The sequence below is a fragment of the Parasteatoda tepidariorum genome, chromosome 5 (assembly GCF_043381705.1).
Source record: "Parasteatoda tepidariorum isolate YZ-2023 chromosome 5, CAS_Ptep_4.0, whole genome shotgun sequence".
In the NCBI taxonomy this organism is placed as follows: Eukaryota; Metazoa; Arthropoda; class Arachnida; order Araneae; family Theridiidae; genus Parasteatoda; species Parasteatoda tepidariorum.
In genome coordinates, this window is record NC_092208.1 from 55612739 (window position 1) to 55630792 (window position 18054).

The 18054-nt window shown below is 30.3% G+C and overlaps 1 protein-coding gene across 2 annotated transcripts; it reads right to left on the minus strand.

Moving 5' to 3' along the window:
• Positions 1-556: 556 nt before the first annotated feature.
• LOC107447665 (agmatinase, mitochondrial) lies at positions 557-16593 on the minus strand. 2 transcript variants are annotated; one of them, XM_071180842.1, is made up of 8 exons: positions 16499-16593; positions 12406-12623; positions 9651-9776; positions 5368-5552; positions 4092-4292; positions 2219-2363; positions 1766-1860; positions 557-737 (listed from the first exon to the last, which is right to left on the minus strand). In XM_071180842.1, exons 2-8 carry the CDS (start codon positions 12563-12565, stop codon positions 645-647), a joined length of 1005 nt encoding a protein of 334 aa, XP_071036943.1. In that variant the 5' UTR covers positions 12566-12623; positions 16499-16593; the 3' UTR covers positions 557-644. The 2 variants fall into 2 exon arrangements, with proteins under 2 accessions (XP_071036943.1, XP_042900317.1); XM_043044383.2 differs by having other exon boundaries at positions 16490-16580.
• Positions 16594-18054: the final 1461 nt, after the last annotated feature.

Sequence of the window (18054 nt, forward strand, 5' to 3'; positions counted from 1 at the left end):
CACCATTCTAAATTTGATGGTTAAAAATTAGATTCGTTGGGTTAAATTAGATTTTTATCCAACATTACATTTTTACCCAACTTACTTTTTTATAAAAAGAAAGGTTTTTGTCGCTGATTTCCGTGAAATTTGCAGTAACTACGAAGCACATAAGATCCTGGGTCCTTTAGAAAATGTAAAAATCTATTTCGCTTTTATGTAATTCCCGATGGGCGTGTAAGTCTTTTTTGAGGGGGACGAATTTAAAACACACAGTTACAATAACTCTCAAAACTACACACGCTAAAAAATAAAAAATCTGTTCCACTTGTTAAATGATAATTTTTTTTCCATCTCTTAACTTGTTTATACCTTTAATAAATTTAAATTGATAATGCATCATTCTTTATTTGTTTAAAATATTAGAGGGGAATTTTTAAGATTTCTAGTTATTGAGGAGGTTAAAAGACGCTTAAATTTCCTCTAAAGTTATATTTTTCCATCAAAATCCTAAAAAATCAAAAATAATAAAGTACATTGTTCGAATATTAAAGAACCTAGTATGTGATAAAACAAATTGCGTTTAAAAAAATATTTCTTTATTAAAATGAAAATATGCAGAAAATCACACAAAATGTTACAAGTATTGAAAAAATTTAATATGTTTATTTATTAACAGAAAGAATGCACAGTAATTCAAATATCATATTTGCAGCTGTCAAAGCTGTGTTTCCACTTGGATCATAAGGAGGTGAAACCTGTAAGGAAACAAGTTGCTTTCATTTAAAAATATAACAAAAAGTTATGAATAATATACAAAAGTAGAAATGTTTTTTTTAGTACACAACTAAAATTTGAAATTAAATGTATTTACAAAATACAATAAGAGTAGTATTTGTAGTGCAACTACTACTACAAAGATACAATTCCAATTCACTAGTATATAAGACAAGTTAACTCGATTCTACGTTAGGATACCTTTCCATAGATGAAGGTTGACATGATCGATAACTACTGTCCCCACATTGGTGACCTTCGGACGTGATGTGAACACGCCTATCTTGACAGAAACTCCTTCGATTTGAACACGCCTAACCTTGACAGAAACTCCCACTTCGATTTGAACACGACTACTTCGATGGATTGTTCACATTAAACAGTTGACTTGTGACTGCGACATTACCCAATTCCTCGTGCTGTTGCTACTCAGTCTCGATCACACATAACGTACAACGTATTACTCGACTGCTAAAGGCAAACACAGGAGCGACCACGACCGTGAACTTAATACAGCTCTCACGATCAGCACTCAAAAGTACGGTGATCTTAATACAGCTCTCCCGGCTTTTCTCAAAACAGCAATGAATTAACTAGTGGTATCCGTTCATCGAATTCCATCACAGATAAAATTCTGGTGGGGGAGTACTGTAGTGTGTCTACCACTACAAAATAAAATTCCAATTCACTAGTATATAAGACAAGTTAACTCGATTCTATGTTGGGGTACCTTTACATAGACGAAGGTTGACATTGTCGATAACAATTCACCCCCCACAAAATTGTTGCATATTATCTTTTATTTGTAGTACAGTAAAGTTAGAATAATAACTCTAGTATAAATATAAATATATGTATATACATAAAAAATGTTGGATTAATGTAATAATTAAATATGGGATAGGGGGAAAGTATATATAGATACTTTCTCCCTATACCATATTTAATCGTTACATTTATCCAACATTTTAATTTAGTGTGCCATATTTAATTTTGCATGCTTTCTTACTTCCACCAAGTCTCCTCCAATGATGTTCAATCCATTTAGACCTCTAATGATTTCCAACATCTGTATTGTAGTCAGGCCACCAATTTCTGGCGTTCCTAAAGTTTTAAATTTAAGCTTAATAGGTGTTAACTAAAATATCAAAAAAAATTAATCATGACATTTCAACGTACTACGTACTGCAGCATAGAGCATGTCTTCTAAATGGAAAACTTTTTGGTCTATTTATCTATATAATTATTCAATATGATAGTCAAAGCATATTTAGGATAATGAAATAAAACAAAAAAGGAAATACGAAGTTAATTAACTTAATTTAAAACAGAACTAAATTAATATACTAGATATATATGAAAAAGTACTAAAACTGTCAAAATGTCCGCATTTATAATAACATGCATATTGTAGATGTTGAAAAAAGCATAACTATAGTAAAGTATATTAAGTTTAATTTACCGGTTCCAGGAGCAAAAGAAGGATCTAATGCATCTATATCCAATGACACGTACACTGGTCCATTACCCATCTGTTTTTTGATATCATTCATAAGAGGTGCTAAGGATGTATACCAGCACTCATCTGCTAAGACTATTCGAAAGCCCTGGAAATAGAATAATTAATTTATTTTGTTCAGTTTGAAAATATTCCTCTTAACTGTAAAAGTTTCTATCTAGAAGAATCTAGTAGAGTTAGATATAGAAAGAACTAGATATAGAAAGAACTAGATATAGTAATAATTTTTTAAAATTCATTTATGAAAGCTAATTGGGTACAAATTTTTCAAATCAATTTTTAGAAAATTCAAAGAAAAAAAAATTCAAATCTTAAAATACTACTAATAATGATGATGCATAAAAAAAGACAGAAAAGCATAAAAATAGCATTCTCAAAATGTATACATTTTCCAAACTCAAAATGTTTAACATTTTGAGTTTTAAACCTTAACCATCTTAAATCTTTCGCAAAAAGCGTACGGGTCTCTAATGGAGCATTTTCATTGCATGTGATTTGCATAATGCTATCGCATGTGAATACGATTCACGCATGTGCCAGCAGCATATAGTTTCTACATATTCAGCCAAACGCGTCTCGGACAATTGTAGGTAGTGCGTATACTTCCTTGTTTTTCCAAGAAAAATCGGTTCAGGTAAAATTTTTATGGAAATATTTTGCTTTCGAATAAAAAATTCGAATCAACCAAAATAAAATTAGAACGATACTATACTTTTTAGCATTACTTTTATGTGGAATTCTAGAGACAGAGCAAAAAATTTGAACTATCCAGAATTTTTAATTAAACAAGTTCGAATGATCCACGTTTTATTTATGGTGGGTTATGCAGGTCTTATAATGCTACATTCAATATTCCAGAATTTACTAAATAAGAATTCTTAAAAGAAAAAATAAACTTAGTTTGAGAAATATCAATTTTATATAAATTACTAATGCGAAAATTGTTAAAAAAAACAGATAAAATTCATTTCTCTCTTGAAAGACATGAAGACTGATATATCAAGCTAGTGAGCAGTCATAGCATGAACACTAAAATGTACATGCTTACACATTTCTGATTGAAAGTTCTTTTCTCATATGGATTACGGAAGGCAAAAACAAGCTGAACTATAGGGTGGGCAGAAGTGAAAGTTTAAAAACTGGTGGTTAAAGGTGAATAGTTTCCATAAACAAATAAACTGTTCAATATTTTTGTTTAAGTTATACTTATTAATTTACGAAGGTTCAATAATAACTAAGTGCTACATTTTAGTTTCAATGACACTCAAGAGAGATGCGTTTTACCAACAAAGATCGGCGAGCTATGCTTTCCCCCCATTTTCTATCCATTTAATTTAGCTTTTATTCGTGTTACGAATTTATATTAGAATGAAGATGTTAGAATTAGATGATAGATTATGTTAGAATATGAAATATGTTGCTTCTTCAAACACTTAAGTTTATAATCTTGTAGGAACAAAATCATAATATATGTAAATTAAATGAAATGTTTATAAAACAGAGATATCATTGTATGTACAGTGCGGCTTTCAGGAGAACTCCTCCAGATACCCGTCTCGCGTCGTGGCCGGAACTATGGTTACGAGGAAAGGTCACTTCGAATAGGGGTGTGGGGTGAATAGTTTTGTCTTTATCTTAGCTTAAGTTCTCGTGAATAAACCAATCGACACCTTCTTTCCACCATTTCACCCCCATTAGAAATGCGCTCTCGCTTGTTACCATAGCAGCAGACAGCCCCAGATTTTCAGTCTGGAGGAGTTCTCCTCAATGTCGTACAATGTCAGTTTGTATTGCTTATGCAAGACGATCATTTTACCTGATCGATGCAATACTGATAATCATGTGGAGTATAGGAGGTTCCTCTTAGTCCTATTTGCACAACCCTCTTTCTGTCCAATAGGCCTTCTTCTACAGCTCTCCGGAAAGGCGTTCCATGAGCAATTTTGCAATCCATCATCGATTCGTTCACGTCAGCATGCGCATCAACATGAATCAAACCAACGGGTCCGTACTTCTCCTAAAAATAAAAATACGAAATTTTTTTACAAATTTGTTTTAAAATTTGATTTCTGAAGCATTTTTCTTGAAGCATTTCTCAAAATATGGTAAACACTACAGGGTTAATTTCTAAAATAAAGAAATACTTTTCTGACCTTTCCAAGTAGGTCTAAGCAAAATTCAAGTACTGTATGGAACGCATTCAACAAAAAAAAAAAGAAAAAAAAAGAAACTTGTTTTTACTTAGATAACTTTTAATTATTATCAGCCTAATTAACCTTTGGATAACCAAATTTAGTCCCCTTAGAGTAAGATAACCTGAACGTTTCTGGAATTATTAGTTTTCTTGTCAAATAAATTTAAAAAAAAGCGAGAAATGGAAAGGAAAATGGGGGTGAATTTCTGGCGAAAAAACTGACGATAGGATGGCGAGTTACAAGCAAATTTTTAATTGCCATTTAGTTTTTAATATTTAGCGGCCCTGTGGGGCTCGTAATTTAGCTTTATATAATTTAATTAACATATTGCAAAAAAAAATAAATAAATAAATAAATAAATAAATAAACAAATCACACTGAGTAAAATTGCGTATTTAACCAACACTAACTACAGAAATTCTTTAAATAATTCCCTTGTAAACGATATTACTTCCTCACCACGTCTTCGTAGCGCATGGAAATGTATTTTACCTTGATTTGCGCCCCTCGACCACTGTGGTTTTTCTTGTTCTGTTTTTTATTTTTTTTCCTTTTTCAGCTACTGTGGATTTTGTTGTTCACCCTTATTTTTCCATTTTTCGTTAGTGACATAGCGTTTTTATATTTCAAATCATTTTTGTTTCTTTTCCTCCCCGTTCGGCAAGTCTTGAATATAGGCGCCTGTTTTAGAGCGCTTGAAACACGGCGACTGTAATTTTCTATTTATATATTTTTAAAGCGAATGAAGTTATTTTCAATTCAAGCAATTATTTTCAGGGAATAGAGAAATACATATTGGGAGTAAATTTCATGTTTAGTAAATATAATCTCTTTTTATCATAATTGGTATTCTCAGCTTTTTTAAGATAAACTTATATGTTTAAAATTTGGCAGTACCTTAATAGCTTGCAGTATCGGGTACGTAATAGTGTGGTCTCCGCCCATAGTTATTGGAGTACAATTTTTGGCCAGCACTTTAAGAATGAAAGCTCTGATGTCTTGTATCGCTTTTTGGATATCATAAATGGTGACCGGGACATCTCCAATGTCAGCAATTTGCAAAACAGAAAATGGATTTACACCTAAAAGAGGTTATAATTTTAAAATTAGATATTAATTTTTTATGTTATATTAATTAAAAATTCTAAATGTTTTTAAATCGAAATGTTAAAAATCCTAAACCTGCTTTTTCAAATATTATTGAAATGACTGAGAATTGCAAACATTAAATAAATAATCCAAAGAAGCTGTAGCGGTATTAGGTATCATTTGATTGAAAACTTCATTTGCTTCAAAAATATACAAATCTGAAATAATAGTCGACATATTTCAAGCGCTCAAAAACAGGCTCCCATTTTCAAGACTTGCCAGACGTGAAAGAAAAATGCAGAAGTAATTTGAAATATAAAACTTAAAGTTTCTAACAAAAAATGGAAAAATAAAAGTGGGAAACAAAACTAGAAAAACCACAATAGCCGAAAGAGATGAAAGATGAAAAACAGAACAAGAAAAATCATAGTGGGCGAGAGGGGCGAATCAGGGTAAAACGCATTTCCAAGCGCTATGGAGAGTGGTGAGGAACTAATGTCTTCACAATAGAATCAACATTCATAAGAATAAAACAAAATTCCGGGCCATCAAGTTGAACTGATGTGATTGCGGTAGAAATAATTTTATCATTGTCGAAATTAAATTTATGCCCAAGATTCCAACAACGATTAACAATTGATGATTTTTCGAATTCTTGATAATGGACATATGTATGGTGCCCCATTCATTCCTGATAAGTCTTGAAAATGGGCGCCTGTTTTTGAGCGCTTAAAACATGTCAATTGTTATGTCCGGTTTGTATATTTTTGAAACATTTGTAGTTTTTGATCAAATAATTACAAATAGTGTTGAAATTCAACGTTAAACAAAACTATTTGTGAAAGCATTTAATACAATAAATCAAAACTATTTTCTTGCATATTACAGGAGCTTGGGGCAATGTAATGATAAGCCACATTTTAAAATTGTTCAGGAAAACATTTTTGGTTTACTACATCACGATTTCCGAGTAGTCATTGATATGTTTATGTGTGTTATACTGCCAAAGGTTTGAGAACATAAAAAATATTTATCTCAGTGATATAAAAATGGCCATATCACTATATTTCTCTAAGATATCAAGCTGATTTTTATGGGATTTTTCACAATGCGGATTGTGATATATATTTAATTTTGCAACATTTTACCATTTTCTATTGAAAGGAATTTCATTATGAAATTTGGGAGAAGGAAACAGATACTTTTTCGCATTCATTAGAAAAATGTTATGAATAAGTATTTTTGTTATTATTTTTAAATAAACATAACTTAAATTCAATTATAGCTTTTTTTCTATACCTTTTAGCAGTTGATATGATCTCTTGATCACTCGCAGATATTTTAGGAAAAGCACCAGCATTTAAAAATCTCAACTTTTCGTACGTATTAAATGCTTTATTTAAATATAAAAGAAGGAATAGGTATTAATAGGCATCGAATGTATTCGAAAACTTTCGTTAATGTCGAATACGTTCTTAAACATTTTTTTTTAAAAAGCTTCTTTCTCTATTTTACTTTTTGTTACAGCTTATATGTTGTAGTACGTAAAATGTAGTAGGATTAAGTGTTTAGAATTAAGTTAGGAATTAAATAAGAAGTTTGCAAGTGTTAGGATTTAAATAGAATTTTTCGAAATTCTCATTTTTGGAGGAGTTGAAACTGTAAACTTTAATCACCTTTACCAAGAAACAGTATTTTGAAATCCCGTTCCATCGATACAGTTGGGTTTATTGATAGATTTATATTTTGTGTATATGAGTTTATAGATAACACTAGGGAGTAAATTTTTTGTTGCATTTATACTAATGCTGGAGCTTTCCTATTTCAGGTGTGGGGATTTCAAATATGAAATTAGCTTTACTCTTAATGCTACAATTTTTTTTTTTTTAAAATGACATTTTTGTCTATTTTTTATCGAACTGTACAAGTTATAACAGGGGTCGTGTAAATGGGGCGACAAACTTCTAGAGGAATTAATAGAAATGAATAGAAAATAAAATCCGAAGATGTCGTTATACGCGGCTAGCGGCGCTTTCCTATTAACACCTATTCAGAAGCACACGAAGAAACAGTTTATAATTGGGAAGCTCGCTTAGCAACGTATGATGATATTTCCGGGCACTGGTTCCTATGCAGTTTTAATCCTGAAGACGTTCCTTAACTCCCTCAGAAGTTTGTCGCAACAGGCGATCCCCTGTTATATATAACGTTTTCAAACTTGCACATTTCGAGAAGAAATGGATTAAAAATATTGTTAAAAAAACTGTAGCTTGGAGAAAGCAATCATTTGCTGATTTGAAATCAGAAATACAAAAGTAGCTAATATTTGTTAAATAATGTCATGCAACAGAAGAAAAAAAATTTGTTCCCCAGTATGATCGAATTCTTTAAAATGTAGCATGGATTTTTTTTGTTTTGTTAATACTTTTATTTCTGACTTAATACGTGCTTCAAATGTTAATTTTTTCTTCATTTTTGCTTAAAAATTTAAAGTTATACTTTACTATAGGTACATATTTGTTTTATGACTCAGAAAAGAGTTTAAAAAATTTGCTATAGCTAAGCATAAATCCACTTGCCTAAACAAAGTAAACTCAATGAGTTATAATAAATAACTCATTATTTATTATAAAAATCATTAAAAATTTTGATATTTTCAAATTTGAAACATTTTGTAATTTTAACATTACTTAATTTTCAGTCAGATAAATTAACCACAAATTTAGTTCTCTCTTATTTTTTAGGTGCCAGATACAATAAAATTGGCGAAATTGTGAACGCAAGTTAAAAATATTGTCTTTGAGATGAATGGTAAAACTATCATAATTATGTGCTTCAGAATATGTGGGAATAAATAAATAACTCGGGAAGTTTTCAAAATACAACAAAAGTTAGGTATTAAATCAGCAGATATATTTTTCTAGAATCCAAAAATTTTGACCTGAGGCTCCTTGAAAATTTAGAAAAGCTCAAAAATCTTGTGTGAAATGAGAGGTCCTCCTCCCCCGAAAGAAATATATATTGCTTTCCTGCTTCATATGGAAGCAAGATTTTCGGAGAACCAAAAATCGTAAGATGCTTTGGATTTTCATTTTTGATCATATTGCTGTAACTAACGGAAGAAAATCAAACAAAATCTTTACAACTTTTACAAAACTATTAAAATAATGAAACTTTTCAATGCTAAGTTATTAAATTTTTTTTTTTTTACCTAATTTAATAATAATGGAAATTTTCTCAATTGTAGTACAAGTTTATACATGGGCCATGTCAATGTCTACATAGTTATTCTATAATAAAGCCCGAAATTTGGAAACGATTTCACAAGTTTTTCATAATGTTTGTTGGTTAATGTGTTATTATTTGTAAAATTTTTTAATTTTTATATATTGGCAAAAGAATATTTTGTGACTTAACATTTTGCAAAACTTATTTGTTAAATTTGAATAATTATGAGCTGAAATATATTAAATAGTAATTTAATCAAAGCATAAAAAATGGTTTTGTTTTATAGAATACTTGAAGTTAACACGTTTAATAATCATGAGTCAAAGCTTTTACACTCACATGTTTAATTATCGAAAAATAGTGAAAAAATAGAACATTAAAAACAAAAAAATAAGCATTATTGGATTTTCGATATTTTTTTTATTGATGGAATTTTTTGGAATATTGGTTACTTTTATTATTTTGGATGACTAATAAATTATTAAAAAAAAACTTTATTTTGAGTACTTTTTTTCACGTATTTAATAAATTGAGTTATAACTTAGTTATAACTAACTAAGAATTACAACTGCTCACACAAAAAACCGATTATTATCTTAAAAAATTATTCAGAATGATTTACCATTCCTTTAGAAGCATGTACACTGCTGGAACCACTGTTTTAACACATAGCATAATCTTCTTTTGATCATTTGATTTTTTCTTATGCACTGTAGTTGTTAAAAAGGATAAATATTAAAAAAAAAAACAACTTTTTTTAAAAACTTATTACAATTCATTCACTAACTAAATAAAAATATCTCATTTAATTGTTTTGTTTTTTAATTGAATTGGAATAATAACAGTCAATTTTATTCATATACCTGTACTAGAATTGCAAGGTCTCAAAAGTGATGATTCCGCTCGTATTTGACGAGGTCCAAATCGAGTACCGGATCGATTAGATGTACCGCAGTCCATTGGTATGCCTAATATACCAACGTCTAAACCTAAGAAAATTACAAAAAGAGAGAGAGAATGAAAAAAAAAAAAAAAATTAGCCTAAGTTATAGTTTGTTTGTAAAAATGTGATTCCTTCATTTACAAACTTAGACGTAAGTATGAAATAAAACTAATTACAAAAAGAGGTATTTCAAACCACTTTTTTATTGTGAAAAGAATCAAAAACTGGAAAATAATGTATTATTAAAAAAATTTAAAGAAGAATAGAAAATACAAAAAAAGGGACTTTCTGGTAGTATATTGAAGTAAAATATGCCTCGTTTCCTTAACGTTTTTTGATTTTACCTCCTGAAAAGTATTTTTTTAGAATATTTGTGCAGTTTTTAAAAAAATATTGTCTAAAAACTGCTTTTTATTAATTCAATTTTTCATATTATTTACTGATTAAAATATGAAATATAATAAAATAATTAATATTGGTTAAGATTTTAAAAATTTTCTTCATTCATGACTTTGAAACATCTTCCTCGTGAACCTCTTTCTCAGAAATATAGAGAATGCATTTTCTTTTAAATAAATACATTAAATTGTTTAATGAATTCATTAAATTAATTAGCAAATGAATACATTATATTGATCAGCGTAATAAAATTTTAAGCAATTTTCATTTCGAAATCCTAGTTCCCTAAAAACATATGAAAACTAATAATAAGAAAGAATATAAGTGCAAAATTTTAAATTTCAAACAAAATCGGTTTTAAAAACACGTAAACAGCGGGGAGGGGGAGGTCGCGCTTTAAGGTACGCCATACATACTGCATTCATACGCTTGCTTATTGTTAACTAGCAAGGGTAACTATTTTATAACTGACGTTGAACAACCGACTCAATTCCAAGTGTACGGCTATCAATGTTCAACTCCGTTGCCTTGCAAATTTGAACCTAACCTAGAAGACAAGGGAACTTCTGGATTAAGCATCGGGACTAACTAGTCTTCGCGGAAGACTTTTTGACGGAACTAGTCCACATTTGCGATACATGGAGAGCCCGTGCGCAAGGAGATTCTAACTCATAATACATATACCACAGAGAGTATTTAGCGTCAGCACTGTGGCAAGTGCGAGCTGGGAGCCGAATTCGTTTCAACCAGCCACCTGAGTGGGAGACAAACGATCTATCCCCTGAGCCATCGCGGCTCAAGAGTATATCATCAGGAAACCCAAGATATATATTCTTTTCTGGTGGTTAAAATAATAAAAAGGAAAAGAAAAGGCACTTACTATCATTCACAATCAAAGTATATTACAAACCAGTGGTTTTTCAGGTGTCAAAAGTAGTTTCTTTAAAAAATAAACTTGGAAAAATGAGAGCAGATTTCTTTTGTAGAAATCAAAAACAGCCAACTCTCTAGCTGTATTTAAGTGATTAACCATTTACGATAAACCATTTACACAGTTACGAGGCGCATTCAGAAAGTAAGTTTCCCTAATTTATAAAAAAAAAAACGAACTCGCAATAAATATGTTCCTGAAAGAACATATTTATTGGCAACAAGTCGAACAATGTTTCAGCTATTTTTCAACATAGCCACCACCAGAATTGAGACACTTGTCGTATCGTGGAATTAACTTTTGTATAACGCTGCCGCCTGTGAATGGATCCAACGTGTGACAGACGTCTTCAGTTCTTCGTCGTTGCCAAAACGCTCACCGAAGGACGGGAATTTCTTGAGGTGCAGAAAACGTGAAAATCACTGAGAGCAATATCAGGGCTGTACGGTGGATGATCAAACAACTCCCGGCCAAATTCCGTCAAAACAGTTGCTGTGCGTCATGCCGTATGTGGACAAGCATTGTCATGGAGGAGCGCAACACCTGCAGTAAACATTCCACGATTCTTGTTTTGAATAGCAAGTCACAATTTCCGCAGTGTTTTGCAGTAACGGTAGACGTCTGTCACACGCTGGTTCCATTCACAGGTGGCAGGATTCTACGACAGAGGGATACAAAAGTTGATCCCACGATACGACAAGTGTCTCAATTGTAGTGGCGTCTATGTTGAAAAATAGCTGAAACATTGCTGTACTTGTTGCCAAAAAATATGTTCCTGAAAGTGTGAGTTCTTTTTTTTTAAAAAATNGCATGCTATACATACTGCATTCATATGCTTACTTATTGTTACGTAGTAAGCGTAACTATTTTATAACTGGCGTTGAACAGCCAACCCGATTCCAAGTTTGTGGCTATCAATGTTCAACTCCGTAGCCTTGCAATTTTGAACCTAACCTAGAAGACAAGGGAACTTCTGGATTAAGCATCGGGACTAACTAGTCTTCGTGGAAGACTTTCTGATGAAACTTGCCCACATTTGCGATGCATGGAGAGCGCGGGCCCAAGGAGATTCTAACTCATAATACATATACCTCATATTTTACGTCAGCACTGTGGCAAATAAGAGCTGGGAGCTAAATTCGTTTTAACCAGCCATCGCTGAGATTCAAACCTAGGTCACATGAGTGGGAGGCAAACGATCTATCCCCAGAGCCATCGCGGCCCAAGAATAACCATATATAGCTAGCATGCTAACCAATCATCAGGAAACTCAAGATAATTTTAAATCTTAAAGAAATATCAAAGGATAGCTAATTTTAGATGTATAACATGAAGTTATAAATACCCTCGGCAAGAGGCTGGAAAGGGAGCCTCATAAATGTGGCTATTCCACCAGCCCTAGGCATATCATTTCCAGATAATGGAGTGTTGAAAGTCGATGCAGCAAACGATCTTTTAGCACAAATCTGGAATCCCTTTTGAAGGAGATATGAAAGCTTTTTCATCGTGATATTTCACAAATTAATTTTACAAAGTACGTGGAATAGTTGTAGATCGAAAAACCTGAAAAAGATATAAATTAAAACGATTAATAAGAAAGATAAGACGGCGAAAGCATTTATTTTTCAAATCTGAAGTTTTAAAAAAGGAAGGAAGTTTTAAAAATTCACGCATTAAGAATTGAAAATTAATGTTTAGGTGAGACAAAAAACATTATCAAAATCTATCAACTTATTCTTGAAGTCAAGCAAAATGTAGAAGAGATTAAAAATATAGGAAAAATATTTTTTTCTAACGCTCTATTTACAAGCAAATATATATTTTACGATTTTTTAATTATAAAAAACAGTTTAATAGTAGCTAAAAATAATCTGGTAGAATATCGGAATTATATTTGTACGAAAATATAAAATCCATAAAAAGTAGTTTTAATTTTTCTTTCATTGATATTCAAAAATTTATCAATAATCCATTTTGTAAATTAAAGTAATTTCAATGATGAATAACTGTTTCTCTGAGATTTAATTAGCTGCAAATAAGTGCAAATTAAAAAAATATATATATTACTTGGAAATGAGCAGTGTTTGGAAGATTTTACTTTTAGAAAAAGATACCAGCATTTCACAACCATAAATTATTGAAAGGCTCGATGTAATACTTTTCATTTATTTTAAGACGAAATAATGAAAAAGTATGAAAGATATGTTTAATAAAGATATACTGTGTCAAAGGGTTAAAGGTGAATATTCGAAACGCCCTTCAGGCAACCAAACTAGTTTCGTGGCTTTAATGGAGCTTTTACTTTAATTCATCTTGGTAATGTTTAGTCATATTTTCATATTAATTTTTAAACCTTTGTATTTCATATCCTTATTCTTAGTTAAAGTTAGTCTTAGTTTAACTTAAAGAACTCAGTTTTGCAACTTCAGGAATCATTAATAGTGTTAAAATACAAAATGAGTATAACAAACTTGATAACAAATTCGATGTTTTGCAACTTCAGGAATCATTGATAGTGTTAAAATACAAAATGAGTATAACAAACTTGATAACAAATTCGATGTTTGTAATGTATTGAAAGGGTTACACAACAACACTTGTTAGAAAATAAATAAAAAAATACAAATAAAATTTTTTTTTAAAAAAAACTTGACATATTTCATTTTGTGCATCATTTATTTTAATATCTATTATAGTTTCGAAAATAAAAATATTAAAATCTGGTCATTATGCTAATTAAATAGTATGCTAATGCTAATTAATTAGCTCAATATTCTAATTAATTAGTGGAGAAGTTATTTCAAGTTACGAAAACGGGCATAAAACGTACTTTCTCTGAATAAACATAAGGTCGGGTTCTGATTTCTGACCTCCAAAATATTGGGGGTAGCTGTAATCTGGAAAATATGGTCCCATAGGATCCCAACTGGTCAGGAGAACGATCCAAAGTTTGGATCTATTAATGTTAATTTTACTTTTTTTGCGTGTTTTGCCATATCTCGAGAACTTTTTTAGCGAAATTTTTGCAAAATTCATTAGTCCAAAGATAATTTCGGGCAAAAAAAAAAAAAAAAAAAAAAATCAANAAAAAAAAAAAAAAAAAAAACTTTAAGTAAATATTTATTATTTTGTTTAACAATAGTTGAAATTTTTTGAATGGTAAGGCATAAAAATTTTTCCATCATTTTAAAGACTATAATTTTACATGTCAAATTACGAAATTTGAGCGAAATTGGTCGAATAGTTCCTGGAAAATATCTAATTTTAAAAAAGTCATACATTTAAAATTCACTGCACACTGTTCACCAGCCTTCTGATAGCACGAATAATGTGAGTAAAAATAATATTTTTCAGTTTTAAAAATAACCTTTTATTTATAACATAGCAAAAATGAATGTTTACCAGGTTTTGTTTAAAATAAAATTGTTTAAGGCTATGAATGAGAAAAAAAAATTCTTTAATTTATTTGAGTTTTTCTTAAGTGCATGAGCATTTGTAAATTGCTAGTTTTTAGGAAACTGATAAAGTTAGATTTATAAGAAACAAGTAAAATTTCAATACTGACAAAATCAAAAGAAATACGTCTGTTGTATTTATTTTATTCGAATACATTCTTAAGAAATGTTTGTAATAGAGTTTTCAAAACTTATCATTCTGTCATCAGAAAACTCTAAATCTAATAAAGAGAAATTTATGTTTGTTTTAACCATTATTTCATGCAGGCGAAGAAGTTTGCTTTCCAGCAAAACTTATTCTTCAGTTATAGGGCTTACTATGTTATGGGGGCCACGAGCAGATCTCTGCATCGCGTTTCAAAATTTAACAAACTTTCTAAGATTAAAAAAATAAATAAATATCAAGTAGAATTTTTATGAATTTTTTTTAGTTTATTTCACAAATTTAATATTAATGAAAAATAGCGATCTTTTCATTAATGGGTAACTGTTAATTAGAAGAAATTTTTTTTTTTGGCTGGGTGGTAATAAGTAATTATTATAACTAATTAGGAGGTTAATGGTTGGTAAAAGAGCATATAGTCTAGTAATTATAGAAAAATGTATTTTATGGAGAAAATTAGTACCCAATTTTTTTTTTCACTGAAAGCTTTGCTACGTTTTAATAAGTGATACCAGAAAACTCCCCTTATCTCTTCTGTACATTTCCTCTTCTTTTTTTTTTAGCGAAATTAGGATGATTTGAATTTCTTCTAGACGGGAAGGCATTGTTTCAATTGTATTTTTTTATGCTTGAAAACAATTCAGATGATTGGACTAATAATTAAAAAGTTATAAGGGCATAAAGTACAAAATTGTACTTGTACCTATTGTACGCATCTGACATTGCTATAAATTTACGTTGAATCGAGTGAAACTATTGACGAGTCAACAAAACCAATAGTTTAAAAGCGCAAGTATTTTTACATATTACAAGTATTACTTTTGACGTGCATTTATGTGCATTTTTTACTTAGGTCAAAGAGATATTTAAACGCAAAAGGTATAATTTCAAATGTCACATATAACGCAGAATGAAAGGAAATAAAATTCAAGTTTTTAGCATAATAGTAATAAGAGATCTTTATAATAAGTACAATCCAAAATTAGTTCTTTTTATACAAATGAAGCCCATTGCAACTTTTTAGATTCTAGCTCTTTTGATTTGTGTTTAGTCTTATCCGGTTAAGCGAGAAAAAATACACAGGATACACTTTTCGTAAAGAAATGTAAGAAGCGTAAATATGTGTTAATACAAGATTCTACATTTTGTGCATCAAACGTTTATAACTTCTAAACTATTAATCTGATCGTTTCAGAGTTGATTTTATCCAATTCTTCGTGGAAAAATATATCAGAAACCAATGCCTCACTTGCCTGTCTAGAAGAAATACGATTCTTTTCCTTAATTCACCCTCCCCCATTTTCTTCAAAAAAGGGGGAAACAAACGGGGAAGTATTGGGGAATTTTCAAATAACTCTTATAAATACATAACAAAGCTTTATGTTAAAAAAAAAAATCTTGGATTTTAAATTTTCGGAAGAAAATGTCTAGAATTTTTGGAATAATACAGTAAATTTTAATTCACCCTCCCCCATTTCTTTCAAAAAAGGAGGGAAACAAACGGGAAAGAATTGGGGGAGTTTTCAAATAACATTTATCAATACATAACAAAGCTTTATGTTACAAAAAAAAAGTCTTGGATTTTAATTTTTCTGAAGAAAATGTCTACATTTTTTGGAATACAGTAAATTTTAAGTAATTTTTAAAATTGAAATAATGCCTTACTCACGTATATATAAAACGTAATGAACCCAGTAAATTAATTTTCTTAACGATAAGAAAAGTTATTGGAAATAACATAATATTTTAGATAAACACAATGTTGCTCCCCCTTAAGGCATAGAAAATAGAACCAAACAAAAATACAAAACCATCGTTACCATCCGAACTAGCTGGTGAACTCGATGCTGAGGGAATCAAAAAGCAGTTTTCATTCTTGGCACACCTGTCTGTTTACAACTGGGCATGCGCACACCTTTCTTTCCTTGTATTTATTAAAAGATAAAGGCAGAAGTAAATCTATTTAATTATAACACAAATAAGAAAAAGAAGAAGCATACTTAAAAGACATGACTGCATTATCTGAAAAGAAGAAATAGAAATGATAAAAAAATTATTTATGATTTTTCGTATGATTGCACATTTTACTTCTAATCTTACTTGTATTTTCACCATTTGAAAGATTTCTTTCTTTCTTCTTTGACAATGTAGAAAAACTTTTTTATAATAAAACAAAAATTATTTAATGGTTGGACAGCTATAACTAGCTTTTCTTGTGTGGAAAAAGTCTAAATTTATTAAGTTAAAATCATTAGATATCATCCAAAAACTTAAATATGCTTTTTTTTTCTTTTTAAATAAATGTCTATTTATCACAGCTTTAAACTATCTTATAAAGACCACTTCTTATTCAATAGGTCTAATTACACATTTTATGATAAAATGATTGCCTTACTGATATTTGTAAAACTAAGCCCATTTTCAGATTTCAATTTTTTTTTCTTTCTTCGCGTCTTTAAAATAAAATTTCCCACTTTTTGAGGCTTATCCTTCATTAAGGAATATCTTATAATTTAATTGTAACCAACAATTAACTTTTAATTATCGTAAGTTTTAAGGGAATTATAAAACTTAACATTATGTAGATGCATGCTACAAAATACCGAAGTTTATTGTTTTATATAATGTACAAGAGCCCTCGTCATATTAGATTTTTTGGCTTGTTTTATCAATGCGTTTTGCTTTTAACAAAATTTTGATGATAAAGTATAATTCCAGACCCAAATTTTGATTTAAAAAAAGTGTTTGCTATATATACAGGGTGATTCTAAAAAGATGGGCAAAATTTTAGGAAGTGATAGTACACCAAGCAAAGAATTTTTATCAAAGAATGCATGGTCGAAAACAAAACGGTAAGGTGCTAGGGTATTTGGAAAGTTGTTTGATGCAAACGTGAAAGCTCCATTCCTGTTGCGAGTTACTGCGCTGCGTTACTTGTCGCCAAGCTTTCGGCCGCTGCAGGGAAAGTTCGTGATATGCCTGGTGTGTTTCAGAATGTTCGCCTATCTTTTCTTCGCCGTTGTACTGCGTGCATAGCCGCTGCCGGCCACTGTTTTGAACACTTATTGTAATCACATGCCATTAAATTTGCTTTTATAACTTAACTTCATCGTTCTTTGTGTGTTTTTGCCTTATATAAGAACATAAACTTTGACACCCTCTAGCGGTTTTGCTTTCGACCATGCATTCTTTGATAAAAATTGTTTGTTTGGGTGTGTACTATCACTTCCTAAAATTTTGCCCATCTTTTTAGAATCACCCTGTATATATGGAATAATTTTGTCATAAAAAATCTATTGAAATTATAAAATACCATGAAATTGTCAATTTTCTCCGATTCTGATAGGGCGATGACCTTTATTTTTGCTTGTTTCAT

Excerpts from the sequence above, each read along its gene's own strand:
- LOC107447665 (XM_071180842.1), bottom strand. The coding sequence starts at position 12,565 with ATGAAAAAGCTTTCATATCTCCTTCAAAAGGGATTCCAGATTTGTGCT. Across the intron at positions 9,777-12,405 it reads TTTCCAGCCTCTTGCCGAGG|GTTTAGACGTTGGTATATTA; the intron begins GTATTTATAACT and ends TAATTTTCTTAG. Across the intron at positions 1,861-2,218 it reads TTCTTTTGCTCCTGGAACCG|GAACGCCAGAAATTGGTGGC; the intron begins GTAAATTAAACT and ends TTAAAACTTTAG.